The sequence below is a fragment of the Podarcis erhardii genome (assembly GCF_964252035.2).
Source record: "Podarcis erhardii genome assembly, chromosome: 10".
Taxonomy (NCBI): domain Eukaryota; kingdom Metazoa; phylum Chordata; class Lepidosauria; order Squamata; family Lacertidae; genus Podarcis; species Podarcis erhardii.
Window position 1 is genome coordinate 16,941,245 of NC_138500.1, and position 15,919 is coordinate 16,957,163.

Here is a 15,919-nt window from a genome sequence, read left to right on the forward strand (position 1 = left end):
GTATCGTCAGTGGTGAAGGATAATGGAAGTTGTAGTCCAGTAGCACCCAGAAGCTGCCGGCTCTTCACCTAGAGAATGTCCCTGAACAAAAGATTTGTACTCCTCTGACTCTAACTTCATTTGTTTCTTTCTCCATAGCTCTTGTGGTGCGTTTTCTGACCAAACGGTTCATATGGGAGTACGATCCTACTCTTGGTAAGTTCTATTCCAGGCATCCCCAAACTTGACCCTCCAGATGTTTTGGGACTACAACTCCCATCATCCCTGATGACTGGTCCTGTGAGCTAGGGATGATGGGAGTTGTAGTCCCAAAACATCTGGAGGGCCGAGTTTGCCTATGCCTGTTCTGTTCTGTTGCCTGTAACCATGGAATGCCGCAGAGCCGGTTGGAAAGATGATTTATAGTACTCGACTGATTTATAGTACCTCTCCCACTCCACAACCTTCTAACGTCCAGTCACTTTCAAGATCATCAAGGGAACAATCCTAGCATTGTTATTGCAATGATAAGCCCTACCCCCCAAAAAAACAACAACACCCCCTATGGTCATTGATCCAATGCACCAGGTAGGGCATACTCTTGACGTAATCTTTACCCCTAGTGATATGAAGGCTGAACCCAAGTTTTGGGGGGTGCAATACGTTCCCTTGTCATGGTCAGACCATTTCTGGTAAAGTTTGAACTGGAACTTTCTGCCTATTGACATCAGCAGGTTCCTTCACTGCAAGTTTTTCAGCACCTGAAACATTTTTCCTTAGGCAGGTTTATCAAGACCCATCAATGCTGATGCATTTTACTATTACAGTGGTACCTCTAGTTATGAACTTAATTCATTCTGGATGTCCGTTCTTAACCTGAAACTGTTCTTGACTAGAGGCGTGCTTTCACTAATGGGGCCTCTTGCTGCCGTTGCGCCGCCGGCACACGATTTCTGTTCTCATCCTGGGGCAAAGTTCTCAACTCAAGGTAACTTTTCCAGGTTAGTGGAGTTTGTAACCTGAAGCGTTTGTAACTCGAGGTACCACTGTAATTAAAAACGTTTTTATTGATGATTTTGATATTTCTCGCAAGCCCCTTGGAAGTTCTACTGCAAGCAAGTGATATACTGTACACATTTCGCTAAATGAAATAAAAGATAAATAAAAGCCTTCTTTTAGGAATTTGAACACACACACCCCCCCCAAAAAAGCAATTCCCTCTCTATTTTTGCAGGTGGTGGCAAAATAGTCCTACAAAAATGGAGTAGGAAATTCATCCCACCCCTAGTTTATGCGAACGTGGGTGTGTTTATATAAATTGTGAAGAATTCGGCATTTGTTGACATGGTTTTCGAGTTCGCTTGGCACAGGGTTTTGCTCAATTTTCCCCCCTAAAGAGCAGAGTATACAAACGTCCAAAGGTCATGGCACTAGCAGTACCTCAGGCTGAAGGTGTAATGAAAACTGCTCTGATAGCTGTGCAGAATAGCCAAGCCATGCACTGTTAAGAGCACTCTTCTCTGCCAATACACCAGGCAATAAGACTTGGATCTGATTCAACCCCCAACAAGGCAATTAAAGTTAGATTTGGAGCACGATACAAAACCAGTCCATTAAGCATTCCCAAGGTTTTTAGGGGGGTGGGAAGGATCTTGGCTTCTTCAAAAGCCTTTTCTTGATGATTCAAATTCTCCAAGCTAGTCTAAAAAACCCCAATGATCCGGCCTTCCCACTGTGGTCTGCTCCAAATGTGGAGCATTCATGCAAAGTCAGAATTTGTGTGATCCCTTTTCTGGCAACCCGTTTTGACTCAAGCATATGGCATTGCAGTCGCATACTCGGCAGACCAAGGACAATTTAAATGATCTGTGGATGGCTGCCAGGTCCTCTAAAAACAAGCCCGTGCAAAATCAAATAAATGGCTCTCTTGCCAATGAAGCTGTTCATTCTTAACAGTGCTTTTGGAACATCTTTCTCCCCACCACTACTACCTTCTAAATGCTCCCTTGTGGCCTTTGAGCAGTTATGTCAGGCAATGAGATACACAGAATGGGTATGACTTGTGGTGTTGCGGGGGAAAGATGTTTGGGGCTCTTGCCAGCGCAGATGACTTGGACATTTTATTTCTACAAACCACTGGAGGGGAAAGGAATAGGCGGGTTGGCTTTTAAACATAGGATTGTTCTCTAAAATCTTTTACGCCAGTGTGTAAGTATGGAGTTACTTACCATAATGCTTAGCTCAATGACCTTTCAAAAATAGATAGGTCACATGAACATTAATGGCTCTTACATGCACTGTGTGCTTAAAGTAGCATCATACCAATTTAAACAGCCATGTCTCCTGCCCCCCTCCCCCAAAGAATCCTGGGAGCTGTAGTTCATTAAGGGTGCTGAAAGTTGTTAGGAGACCCCTATTCCCCTCACAGAACTACAAATCCTAGAGCGGTTTAACAGTTAATGCCATTTCCCAAACTCTGTGTGTGGAGATGTTGCCTTCATTGTGATTAGTTCGTGGAGAGGTTATATATTATCCCAAGCAATCCTTATCCTGCTCTTTCCAGTGCATTTCCCCTTTCAATTTCCTTACTGCACTAAGTCCACAAGGTTTTGGGGAGGGGGTATTTTTTAAAAAAATGAAAGTTTGTTGTGCAAGAGTACCCAATCCATTTCTTCAACTGCACAAATTGCATTTGCCAGTCGGCAGTTGAATCCCACCTGCAAAATAGTGCCTGTCTAGAAGCAGCAACCTTGTGCAAAATGAGCTCATCAAAACTTGCTGATACTCTTTGGCAGGGATAGTGAAGAAAGGTGGCATTGCTATTCTCCCAAGGAGAAGGTGGCACTGGATTCTGTATCAGAGTTCTGTAGTCTGTCCCCTGTTTAATTAGTGGCATGCCTTGTTTGGGGAGCTTCTTTTCTTATCCAGATTTTCACAGCTAAAGAGCATCATAGTGTGTTCTCATTCTCAAGGCTACCTTGACAGGTACCTGCCCCGCAAAGACATTATTTCCAGTTGCCAAAAGGGAGAGCGGAATATTCAAGTCGCTCGACTTCATACAAATTTAATACGCCTTCTGTTGCCAGCTCCCTTCTCTCCTCTCCACTGACGTGGATGGATTGGGCTTTGGGCTCTTCTTCCACATCATTTGTGCAGCAGAACTAAAATCTGGGCTCCCAGATAGATTTTCCCATCCATCCTGTATCCCCAAATGCCATGCAAGACTGAATAATGCAAGGCAGTGCACTGCAATATGTTGAGCCATGGTCTGTGCCCCAAGCAATTATAAATAAAACAGAGTTTTATTGTGGGGCAGGGAATGTTCCTGCTCATTTTTGTCTGAAATTTCCAGTGAGTGGTGTCCACAGTACAAGGTTTCCTACAGGGGTGTATAGGAAGCTTCTTTCCTAGGGAAGGCCAGTGACTCTCAGGAAAAGTCACTGAAGGGGCGGAGCCAATGGTGGGTGGAGCCACAACCCATGTGGGCAGAACTACCACTTCTCCCTCTCACTCATTCTCCCCCACAGCTCTGCCCGCCTCTAGCAAGGCCCCATAGGAGACCCCACCACCAAAGTGTTAGGCAGGATAGTGTACCTTTTCCTTCTGGGCAACATTTTGGGGGCCACATGAAAGTGGTGGGTAGGGCCAGAGGCAACAGTGGGCAGAGTAATGTATGTATCAGGAGTGAGCCAGCAATAAATCACACAGGGTAAGTGAAGTTAACTCTTTATTAGAAGAAACAAGGTCTGCTCAAGAATCCCCGGCTTAATGAGCACAGCAACTCTCCTGTGGTAGGTTTTGGTCTTAGGAAGCAATTGCTGAGACTGAAGGTCCCTGCCTTCCCGCAGCTGCCCAAGTCTCTTATTCTTCTGGGTCATTCCCAAGCAATCTGAGGGTACGCTGACATGCTTCTCCTGCTTCATACCTCTCCTGGTCATAGGAGATCCAGGGGAGGGGAGATTGTTGCAGCAGGAGGGGGAGAAACCATGGCTTCTTCACCAGCCTGATTCACCTCTGCTTCTTGGCCTTCTTTCTGATTCGGATTCTGGATTTCTGCTTCTGATCTGGACTTCTCTTTTCCACAGACTCCCCCAGCCCACTAAGATCTTTTACCTCCGCAGCGTCTGACACCTCCCCCTAGTTTTCTCCCTCTGACCCCACATCGCCATCCCACCACTGCTTCCCGGGCTCTGAGCCTTCTTCACTTGGGGGTTCCACAGCTGGTGCCCCCCCCCCATTCCTCTGCATCCAGCCAGTCCACAACAGTATATAATTTTTACTTTTGAATAGTAGGCTAGTTTCTACACACACATCTCACATGTCCTTCTCTGTCCTCCACCCAGGCAAGCAAGAGGCACCAACAAAATTCAAAGACACACTGCAGTGTGATAAAAACACTCAGGGAGGGTGCAAAGCAAGGCTGGTGAGGGATATGGCCTGGGGAGAAGGGGTGTGGTTTGGGAAGAGCCCTGAGGGCCAGTCAGAAAAGCACTTGGCCCCCAAGCCTGAGGGTTCCTGTTCCTGAGTTAGGAGTTTGTGTAGTGGGTATATGAGTTTCACCTAACACCAGAGACTCTACATTCTGATTCCATGTTTTCTAGCGTACTCATTAACTCTGTGGCACAAATCAGCCCAGGGGAGGTTTTTTTCAATCTGCTTTCTCTTTTTTCCCCCTTCTCGCTACATCTCCTTTATAAGAACTTTGTGTCTCCGGCAATTTAAAAGTAAATTGAATTGGGCAACATGGGGTGGGAAGGAATGAAAGTGCCTGGCTCTGCCAATATTCCGTAGCCCCCAATGTTGTTGTTTTTAAATGAAAGCTGAACCAAACTAATATCTCAAGCATGGATCTAAATATTTAAAGCGTGAGTTTTACATATCTCAAAATCTTGGCTTTTGATCCAGTCAGGGAACAGAACATGACAGGAAAGAGAGCCAAATAACAAACCAGCCATAGGATTAATGACGGTGGGAAAAGATCCAAGGTTATGCCAGTAGCATGTAAAATGGATTAACATCATGTTTTGAGGCTATGAATTTTTACATCTATATTCTGCCCTTTCTCCAAGGCGTTGGGTGATGTTACATTCCTCTTGCTCCTTCCTATTAACCTCACAACATCCCTGTGAGGGAGGTTACATGGAGAGATTGTACCTGGACCAGAGTTACCTGGTGAACTTCTTATGGCTGAGTGTGGACTTAAAATATGGGTCGCCCTAGCCCTAAGTCTGTTGCTCTTAAACATGGCAGACATTCAGTCTTCCAGCTCACGAGGAGTCATGAGGGCAGGGAGACAAAAGACAGAGCTAGCATGCTGGTCCTCTGCTTTCCTCTTCTAATTGTGTGAAGGATCTGAATTCCCAAAATGGTGGAAAGGTCTGGTACTCGGCTGAGACCTTTTATCCTTCTTGAGTCAGGCCACCCCTCCCAAGCTCCTCCCTCTTTCTGAAGAGTGGAGACTCTTAAAGGGGTAGACCGGTTGCCTGGAGCATAACACCTCATCAGCTCCCCACTTTATGCATTGCCTTTGTTGGTGAACAGATGTTGGGAGCAGTGAGACCCCTGGTATAAAGCAGGCTGGTTTGTCAGGAGAACCTGGCTCAGAGGGAGGGGAGGGTTGCCGTCTTCTGAAACCCAGTTTGAAGGTTCTCCCCTCCTCATGTTATCCTCACAGGGTAGGTTAGGCTGAGAGATGGAGACCATTCCTACTTCAACAGTCTAACCAGTACACCACACTGTCTCATACTAGTTGGGATCATAGGCCATATCTGTCAGAATAGAGGGGGGAGGGGTCCAGAGGCCCAATCAGATATATAGAGATGTGTTGCAAGTGGCTGCACCCAAAACGGTTTGCTTTTTGAGTTTTAATTTAATTTTCTCTCTCTCTCTCTCATGTTTCTTTTAAGAGTCCACTTACCGTCATCAGGCCACAATTGACGATGAAGTTGTTTCTATGGAAATACTAGACACAGCTGGGCAGGTGAGTCAGAACTCTACAGATCCCTACAACAGAAACCAAATGCCAGAGAACTGTAACTTCAGAGGAAGGTTGTGAAGCATTGCTAAGCCAAATGTTAGACGTTAAAAGCATTCAAGAGGCAAAAGGGGACATGCCAAAAGACAGTGGGCAAATGGGTAGGGAGGTGACATCTTATTTTCCTTGCCTGTAATTGTATTATTATTATTATTATTATTATTATTATTATTATTATTATTACTACTACTACTACTACTACTACTATTAAATCTGTATACTGCCCTTCATCTGAAAATCACAGGGCAGTTCACAACATAAAATTTCAAAATGAGAACACAAAATTGGTCTCCATTGCATAAGAGGGCATTTAGGGTGATCTAAATGGACCAGAAATCGGGGGACGGACACACACACACACACACACACACACACACACACACACGGTTAGAAGTCCCTGTTTTACTACTGCTCCTATTTTTCATGCTGCCTTGTTTATTTGAACGTAGCATCAAAGTACCATAAAACCATTGAAGGAATGCAGGGTAATAATGCTTTCTGCTAGTATTGCTGCGCTAGGGCTTGCACATTTAGTGCCTGGCCCTGGAGAATGGACACTTTTTATAGATCGTAAACAAAAGCCATAGCACAGCAACACTAAATCAGAACATAGTCCTCTGCGGTCCAAAATACAGGTCCAAAAAACCCCCTTGATTGTGTCTTTTGACCACACCCATTCTTCCTGCCTCTTTCTTTCAAAACAGGAGGATGCCATTCAGAAGGAAGGCCATGTGCGATGGGGCGAGGGCTTTGTGCTGGTCTATGACATCACTGACAGAGGGAGCTTTGAAGAAGTCCTGCCACTTAAGAACTTGCTAGACGAAGTTAAAAAACCCAAGAATGTTACCTTGATCCTAGTTGGAAACAAAGCAGACCTGGACCACTCGAGGCAGGTCAGCACCGAAGAAGGGGAAAAGCTGGCCACCGATCTAGCCTGTGCATTTTACGAGTGCTCTGCTTGTACAGGGGAAGGCAACATCATGGAGGCCTTTTATGAGCTTTGCCGGGAAGTGCGGCGCCGGAAGATGGTCCAGGGCAAGACCCGGAGACGGAGCTCCACCACTCACGTCAAGCAAGCAATCAACAAGATGCTCACCAAAATCAGCAGCTAAAATATTTCGCTTGTTTCGTTAATATAGAACATCTCAACTGAGGTGGGGTGAGAAGGCCGGATTGTAGGCAATCAACAAGATGGTGAAAACTTTGCTCTTCCCTAACCCCCCAAAACCATCACATTACTCTTCCTGAAATTAAGAGAAGCAAAGCAGGTTTCTGGAGTTGGAGCAATTACCAAATTGAATATTTTTTTACATAATAAATTCACAGGGTCACTTAGAGAATGGGGAACATGGAAGAATGTACCAGATCGCTTACTGCTTCCCCTACAACACAGCATGTTCACCTCTCACTATTATTTCATGACTTATCACTGGCCAATGGGTAAATGAGTCTCCAGTCCAGTTTTACTGGGTGATATATTCTTTTATTGGGTCTTTTACCCCTGGCAACTTAGGCTGTGTACACACAACATTTTATTCTAGAATCAAAGGAGTATGAATGCAGTATTTGTTTTTTCCTACATAGTCCACACACACAGGCTAGATCTAGTGCATTTTTTTTTATTTATTGGCCCTTCAAAAGTGCTTCTTGAGAAACTGGTTTCATTCAGAAAACAAGAGCTCCTTGCAAGTTGATTCTGCATTGCCCCCACAGTGTGTCCACTTGAAAGCAGATGTAGGTGGTCCCAGCAGTGGGGGTTGCATCCACACCTACTCAATGGCTTTGATGAAGGATGTATAACAAGAAGGGAATCGTCACTTCCTCCTTCATTCACCTTGGTGGATGTGCAGGGAGGAAAAGGTGTGGCTAACCTAATCGAGGGGAGGGTTTTCAAATCTGTACTGAGTAACCACACCCACTCTTGTGCACAGCAGGCTCTAGAATCAGTCTAGTTTGAAGGCATGTTGAGAATGAGCGAGAATGGTTGAGCATGTTGAGGATGAGCAAGAATGAGAAGTGGAGACAACATCAGTGCTGATTTCCAGCAAGATCATGAGATTTTGATCAGGTCTCGCAATACCTTGCTGGAAATCGGCACCGAGGCCAGAGTTTCTCCACCAGGGGCAGAGACAGTAGAACTTCACCTCATCTCATGGGTGGGCCAGGCCTGGTTAGTGTGTACACAGCGTTAATCTGCATGTTGCCGGTTCATATAGCATTGATCAAGAACTCCCACCCTTTCTGCCAGATGTCTAAACCCCATCCATAATCTAAGAAAGCAGAGGAATTGTCACCTAATTCCTCCAGTGTTCTTACTGGCCTATTGCAAGTGAGCAGCTTAGCAAGTGTATCTGCATCAGCCTTCCCACCACCAGGATGTTTTTGGACCACAACTCTCAGCAGCCCCAAACAGTACCTGGTTGGAGAAGGTGGTCTAACTTGCTCATTGTGGGCAAAGTGGCCTGTTGCTATCTACATATCTACATAACACAGAAGGCATTCTCTGGCTTAGGAGAACGCTATGTATCTGGCTGTCAACCTATGGAGGGTATGAGATGGATTTCACACATTTCACGACACTATATTAATGCATGGTCAATTTTTCTTAAGAACAAAACTGCCTCTTTCCTTGTGTCACTTTTCCTGAACCTTTATAATGCCTACATTTTAGTAGGATATCTTTGTAAACTCAGCTAGCAGAAACTCTTCAACGAGTTGGTAGGCTCAACTGGATTTGTTACGTTATGTTAAAAGTTTATTTTTATGCCGCTTTTCAGTTCCTAAAGCCCCCCCAAAGTAGTACAGAAAAGTGAAAATGCAAAAAATAAAATAAAAAATAAAATATCAGTTACCAAGAGATTGTATGAAAATGACACACTATACGCTTGGCTGTGTATCTATGTTTGTAAGCCCTGCAGAGTTAGACAGGAAATAATACTCATTTCTTTCACAAAGGTTTGGCTTTTTTATTGTTCTGCTTCCTAACTGGTGGATCCATTTCTGCTTTAATTGGAACGGGCTATAAAGAAACCTCTTTGGCAGGTCACAACTGATAGTGGTGCACCTTAAGGTAAAGGTAAAGGGACCCCTGACCATTAGTTCCAGTCGTGACCGACTCTGGGGTTGTGGCGCTCATCTCGCTTTATTGGCCAAGGGAGCTGGCGTACAGCTTCCAGGTCATGTGGCCAGCACAACTAAGCCACTTCTGGCAAACCAGAGCAGCGCACAGAACTGCCGTTTACCTTCCCACCGGAGCGGTACCTATTTATCTACTTGCACTTTGACGTGCTTTTGAACTGCTAGGTTGGCAGGAGCAGGGACCAAGCAATGGGAGTTCACCCCGTTGCGAGGATTCGAAACGCCGACCTTCTGATCGGCAAGTCCTAGGCTCTGTGGTTTAACCCACAGCGCCACCCGCGTCCCATGGTGGTGCACCTTAGCTCCTACTTATTACTGGGGTTGACAAGCCCCATTTGTGCTGATCAAAAGCTGTATTTGTCTACAATATGAGCTCGGTACTGGAGCTGATTCCAGGTTGGGTGGAGCTTGATTTGTACAAGGGTTGGAATATACAAGCATCTGAATTTCCTTCTAGAACAGGTCCAAGACATTTTTCTGCCGGCAAGTCGAGGCACAAAGTACCCAAGGGTGGTCAAGCTGCTTTGGTGCCTGAGGCAGAAAATATCCCAAGTGCCTCTCCCTGTCCCTGGCAATAAAAGCACAACAACAACCAATTAAATGAATAAAAGTGTGCTGTCCTTTCATGGGGCACCCCAAATCAGCTGCCTTGAGGCAACTGCCTCAGATATGGGGAATCTCAGGCCTGGAGGTCAAATGTGGCCCTTCAGGCCCCTTCATCTGGCCCTTGGGGTTATCACCAGGCCACACATACCCTCTCCAGCTGACCCTCTTACCAGCCTGGCTTTGCATCCACCTTCAGTGGGGAAAAGCAGAAGTTGATGTAGTGGTGAGAGAAGAAACAGGGAAAAGCTATCTCCAAGCAAACACTTCAGATCAGCTGCATGGGGGGGGGGGGAGAGAGAGAGAGAAAGGGGTGTCAGAAAGAGAAAAGGGGGAATAAAGTCCTTTACATTAAAAAAGCTCCCTGTCTGTGATGTAGAGGAACATCTGAAAGCTCTGATCCCCACCCCTGTATCCCTCCCAAATTTATTAGGTACCCAAGAAGTTTATGGTGTGACCAACACAGAGGCCTCTGTAGGAATCAGCACACTTGAGCTCCCCAACAAGTCTGGCTATTGATATCATAAATGGTCAAGATTTCAGGAGGTTATTTCCCACTGTGCTGTTAAAAGAATAATAATCTGAAAAGATGGGTTTTGTTCCCTTTAGCCTGGCGATTCAGTCGTCAAAGTGTTACAGCCGACTCTTTTATTGCTCCTGCCTAGAGCCCAGAGTACCGCTTTTGAAAAGTGTTGAAGGATATTAAAGCTTTGCTTCCAGAAGGCTTTCAGTTTTGGCAGCTGTGTTGAAAGGAGCCAATGTAACATGACCCCTTTTCAACTGGGTTTCCAGCAGCAGAAAGTAGCAGGGTTGAAATAGCCCCTATTACTTTCTTTACGTTGGGTTCTTTCTGCCGGCACCACCGCTCCAATTCCACAGCTTTGCTCTCATGCTCCCTGCCTTATTCTACTGGACAACCCTTAGTTTCAGGCCTGGAGCCTGCACCCAACATTCTGGGCTGACCCCTTGCCTGGCTGACTCACCTCTGTGCCCCCTCACCTGCTGCCTCCTGCTGGTTGTGCTGCCACCACCTTCCCACCCTGTTTTCAAGTGTGCTTAAAGGTAAAGGGACCCCTGACCATTAGGTCCAGTCATGGCCGACTCTGGGGTTGCGGAGCTCATCTCGCTTTATTGGCCAAGGGAGCTGGCGTACAGCTTCCGGGTCATGTGGGTCAAGCGTGCTTACCTGGCAACAATGAGCTTGTTCCACTGACATAATTTTATTGTTGATTTTATACCATTCAATGCCATGAGCTATTTTTCTTAATATCAGTGGTATATAAAATAATGTAAGCTCGCTTGCACGTGCAAAAGGAAGGCTGGCAGCTACTCCCAACAACCTCCTGCTGCTTATCTAACAGCTGCCATGTCCTGAATGGCTCCTGGCCCATGAGAGGACCACCGCCAGGTAGGTCCACGAGCAAGCATGCAGCTAGGTGAGCTCAGAAGCATGTGATGGGGTGGTGAGCATGCTAAAGGCTGAGGAACCACCACTACTGGGGTCCCAGTCAGTGCTGAGAGGGGACTGAGGGCAGCTTGCACAGAGCCCCTCAAAATCCAAAGCTGACGCTGTTTACCATATTAGCCATCTGATTGACATATGCATGTTTTGCTGCACTAACTGGAGGCAGTGAGTATAGTAGCATCTGTGGTTGAGTTGTACAGAGGCCTGCAATGGGCATTGTTTGGCTAAAATGGGTGAGAGGTTGTCAAGTCAGGGAACGTGGATTCCATTAAACACAGAGTTCCATACCCTCCAACATACCTTCAATGAAAAAAGGGCCATTATTATCATCATCATCATCATCATCATCTTTATACTCCACCCATCTGAGTAGGTTGCCCCAGCCATGCTGGGTGGCTTCCAACATAACTAAACATTAAACAATGAAAAATTTCCCTATATGATGCTGCTTTCAGGTGCCTCAGGGGTCAGATAACTCCAAACCCTCCAATGTTTCTCGAATGAAAATAGGGATGTCCCAAGGAAAAGTGGGGTGAAATCAGAAACTGGGATGGCTTCTGTAAATCCGGGACTGTCCCTGGAAATACAGACACCTGGAGGGTCTGGAGTTCTGCCTGTAGTGAAACTGGTTTTAAGCAAGGGTTGCATTAGCTAACGGGAAGGATATGCAGCAGCAACAGCTTGATCTTATACCCATTTATTTATAAATGGGTGCCAAATCTTGAAGTTTAAAGAAGTCTGGTTCTTGAATCCGGAAGGCACAATCCAGAGCAGGTTAAGGAGGTTGCCCGGCTAAGGCAGCGATTCTCAAACGTTTGTTCACAGACCGCTTGAAAATGACTGGCGGCCTCAGCAGACCACTTAAAGAACTTTCACAGCACAGGCATAACTCATATTTTAATAACATCTTTCCTCCAGTGGCAGCATTGCAAGAGCCAGCATTGTATTATGTTAATTGTGGGCTCTAGCCTAGGTGCCTTGGGAAGATCCCCTTAAACTAGTAATTGTTTCTGGGAGAATTTGGTAGACTGCACCAGTACAGTACTATATTAAGAAAACTACAGGCCCAGTTGTTGTGACCCTGTTTGATTACTTGGCCTTGGTCGGAAAAGTGCAGGGCCAAGCGCAGATGTTCTCAACTGTTCTGCAACATTCCAGCAGACCAGCTGAATCTGAAAGGAGGTAGTGGACTGCTAGAGGTCTGCATGCATTAATTTGAGACTCTCTTATGTGTAGTAGCTGTAGCTGTGTAACAGAGCATCTACATGGAAAAAGTCCCAGATTCAACCCCAAGTATCTCTGGGAAAGTCCCCGTCTTAAGACAGACGAATGGTTTAACTTGGTAGAAGACTGCTTCCGATATATATTTCTAATCCACCTCGCAGGATTGCTGTAAGGATTCCCAAGGTCTTCATTTTAAAGTGCCACAGGGTATAATTATATAATCATAGCTGTCAACTTTTCCCTTTTCTTGCGAGGAATCCTATTCGGAATAAGGGAATTTCCCTTTAAAAGGGGGGAAAGTTGACAGCTATGTATATAATCTCTGTTCACTAGATGGTGCGCCACAGTCTGAGAACTGATGCTGCCCCTCAACTGTCCTGATAAAATCAGGACATCACGTTTTTAGCACCATGCTCTCACAAGGCAGCCCCAAAGTATAGGAGAGCACAGCGCCCAAAAATCCACATTTTGTGCTCTCTGTGCTCTCGCAGGAGTCATGTGACTCACATGGGAGCACGGCCCAGAAGACTTGTGTCCTGGGTTTTCGCCTGGACCTGTGGGAGGCCATGCTGATGGAGATGTTGCAGTGGGGAGACAGGAGTGTATCATCTCACTTTTTCCAGACGGGAACGTTCCAGGTCTGAATGTACCCTTTGTACTCAGATCCCCAAACCAGCACTTCAGGGAGGTTCCTGGGCCTGCCTTCAACGTGATGTGCTGACTTTGTAACTAATAGTGGTATGAGGGCTTTTTCAAACAAGCAAACTGCAGGCAGAAATTTATTTGAAGTGGTGCAGATAGTACCTTGGTCTCTGCTCACCATTTGGTTCTGTTCCAAGTCAATACACAATCGGTCATATTTTCAACGGTTTAGCATTACACAAAACTTGTGGAAGGCAGCCAAAAAGGAAATGTCTTTGAAACCCCTATTATTCATATTTTGTTCTATCAATGATTAGCTTCAACTCCAATCTTTTATTTTCTTGATTTGAAGGCGGGGTGGGCATCGTTTCAACATGCATTTTCTGTAATACTTTGTACTGGAGGAGAAGGGACCTAAATGATTTTTGCCAGATGGACATTGAGTTTGGATGGTTTTTGTCCCCAACTTCAATTATTTTGTTTTTAATGGCTTGAGGTATTCACATATCTTTTCAGAAAGCAAACGAATGCATTTGTAAAATATAGAGGCTTTAACTGAACAATATTTCTTGGCTATTTGGCATAGCTGACTTTATTTTCCTTGAAAACATTAATCTATAATAAAAGTGTCATTTTAAAAGCTCTCGGCTTTTGGATGCTGTTTCCACCTTCTGTGCCAGAAGTTAAATGTAACATTTCAGACATCTTGTTCCGTGATGATGGAGATGGAAGATTATAGGCCCAACAGTTAACTGTGAGGATGGCTGTGTATGCGCCGTACATTTAAAGCACATAACCTCCTCCAAAGAATCCTGGGAACTTCAGTTTGGGAACTCCTTTGGTAAGGAGGCTGGGAATTGTAGCTGAGTGAGGGGTAAGATGCAATTCTTGGGATGATTTGCAGGAAATTATGTGCTTTAAATTTGTAACGTGTAGGCAGCCCAAGACTAAGACCACCACAAGATATTATGGTGACTGAGGTGAAGGACAAGATTGTGTCCCTCATTCCATTCCAAAATAGCACCTCCTACTATTCCATATACCCAGCTTGACCAGACTGGCTGCTGACTGCAAGCTGTATGGTGCACAGACCCCCTGTCCTCCAACATCCTGCTGCTTGCCGTTCCCCAGTATCTGCACCTGAGGAAGCCATCTTGTACTGCCTAATTCTAAAGCCAGCCCTGACTAAGACTTGGAACTTAGTATAATGGCTTATCTACTTGGGACTTTGTCACGACCACCTGTAGCAGGATTGAGGCCTACCACCACACACCTAAATAAAGTGAACCCTCACCCTGGATATTCACACTATGAAGCCAGTGGTCTTAAGACAACACTAACCTGTGACACTTCTCACATACTGATGCCACCATCTCTCAATTCGTGGAAATAAATCCCAAGAGCTGTGGCTTAGTTTGGGAGTAAAAGGTAAAGGTAAAGGTGCCCCTGACCGTTAGGTCCAGTCGTGGCCGACTCTGGGGTTGCGACGCTCATCTCGCTTTATTGGCTGAGGGAGCCAGCGTACAGCTTCCGGGTCATGTGGCCAGCATGACTAAACCGGTATTGGCGAACCAGAGCAGCGCATGGAAACGCCGTTTACCTTCCCGCTGGAGCTGTTCCTTTTGAACTGCTAGGTTGGCAGCAGCAGGGACAGAGCAACAGGAGCTCACCCCAACACAGGGATTCGAACCGCTGACCTTACAATCGGCAAGTCCTAGGCACTGAGGTTTTACCCACAGCGCCACCCGCGTCCCTTTAATGTGGGAGTAGTATCTACCAATCACTGCTGCATGAGGTCAGCCTGTTTCTCCCTTATCCCTCCTTGGTCAAGCTTGTGCTGAGGCTCAACATGAACAGGCTGTGGGCTGACACCAGCAGGGACACCACCAACAGGATCTCAGGTGGGTTGAATGTTGGGGATCTCAGGTGGGTTGAATGTTGTTGCATCCATGTCCTGCTTGCAGGCTTCCCAAAAGATATCTGGTTGGCTGTTGTGAGAACCAGGATGCTGGACTTGGTGGGCTATTGGCTTGTTGCAGCAGGCTTCTCTTATGTCCTGTGGGGACCTGAAGTAGTTTCGAGAGCATCATTTCATGAATCAGCCTTCCTCTGGTAGCAATTCTTTCCCCCGCATTTCAGTCTGGCACATTTAAATGAACCCATTAACACAAAGTACCTTGGTGGAGACAAAGACAGATCGAGCTTGCATAATGGCTGTGGGGGAATTCTCCCCAGCCTCCTTTCACATCCTAGTCACAGCTCCATTCGTAGAGCATGGAAGATGCATCATCGCTGTTCCAGACAATTTCCACTAAAGTACAAGATCTACAGGAAAGGAAACAGGAGGTCATTGCCAGCCTGCCATGAGCTCTTGGGATGATCTTCAACTCGGGCTGAAGAGTACAAACAAGGAGTGTTTATCTAGTAAAGTAAAGGGACCCCTGACCATTAGTTCCAGTCGTGACCAACTCTGGGGTTGTGGTGCTCATCTCACTTTATTGGCCGAGGGAGCCGGCGTACAGCTTCCGGGTCATGTGGCCAGCATGACTAAGCTGCTTCTGGCGAACCAGAGCAGCTTTACCTTCCTGCCAGAGCGGTACCTATTTATCTACTTGCACTGTGTGCTTTTGAACTGCTAGGTTGGCAGGAGCAGGGACTGAGCAACGGGAGCTCACCCCGTTGTGGGGATTTGAACCGCCGACCTTCTGATCAGCAAGTCCTAGGCTCTGTGGTTTAACCCACAACACCACCCGCATCCTCGTAGTGTTTATCAATTTCCCACTGAAATCACAGTCCAAACACTCCTCGGTCTAATGCCGGAATAAGGAAACTTT

General features: G+C 46.0%; 1 protein-coding gene and 1 long non-coding RNA gene across 2 annotated transcripts in view; one reads left to right on the top strand and one right to left on the bottom strand.

The window, feature by feature from the left end:
* Positions 1 to 8,967, top strand: part of RERG (RAS like estrogen regulated growth inhibitor) — a 92,740-nt gene extending 83,773 nt beyond the window's left edge. The window contains exons 3-5 of the mRNA XM_081880230.1: positions 139 to 195; positions 5,886 to 5,959; positions 6,718 to 8,967. Of these exons, the coding sequence (XP_081736356.1) occupies positions 139 to 195; positions 5,886 to 5,959; positions 6,718 to 7,125 (539 nt within the window). The 3' untranslated portion in view covers positions 7,126 to 8,967. The remainder of the gene's footprint in view (positions 1 to 138; positions 196 to 5,885; positions 5,960 to 6,717) is intronic.
* Positions 8,743 to 14,246, bottom strand: LOC309352042. The gene is made up of 2 exons (XR_014161053.1): positions 9,449 to 14,246; positions 8,743 to 9,077 (listed from the first exon to the last, which is right to left on the bottom strand). It is a non-coding gene; the product is annotated as an uncharacterized lncRNA (long non-coding RNA).
* Between the last annotated feature and the right edge of the window lie 1,673 nt (positions 14,247 to 15,919).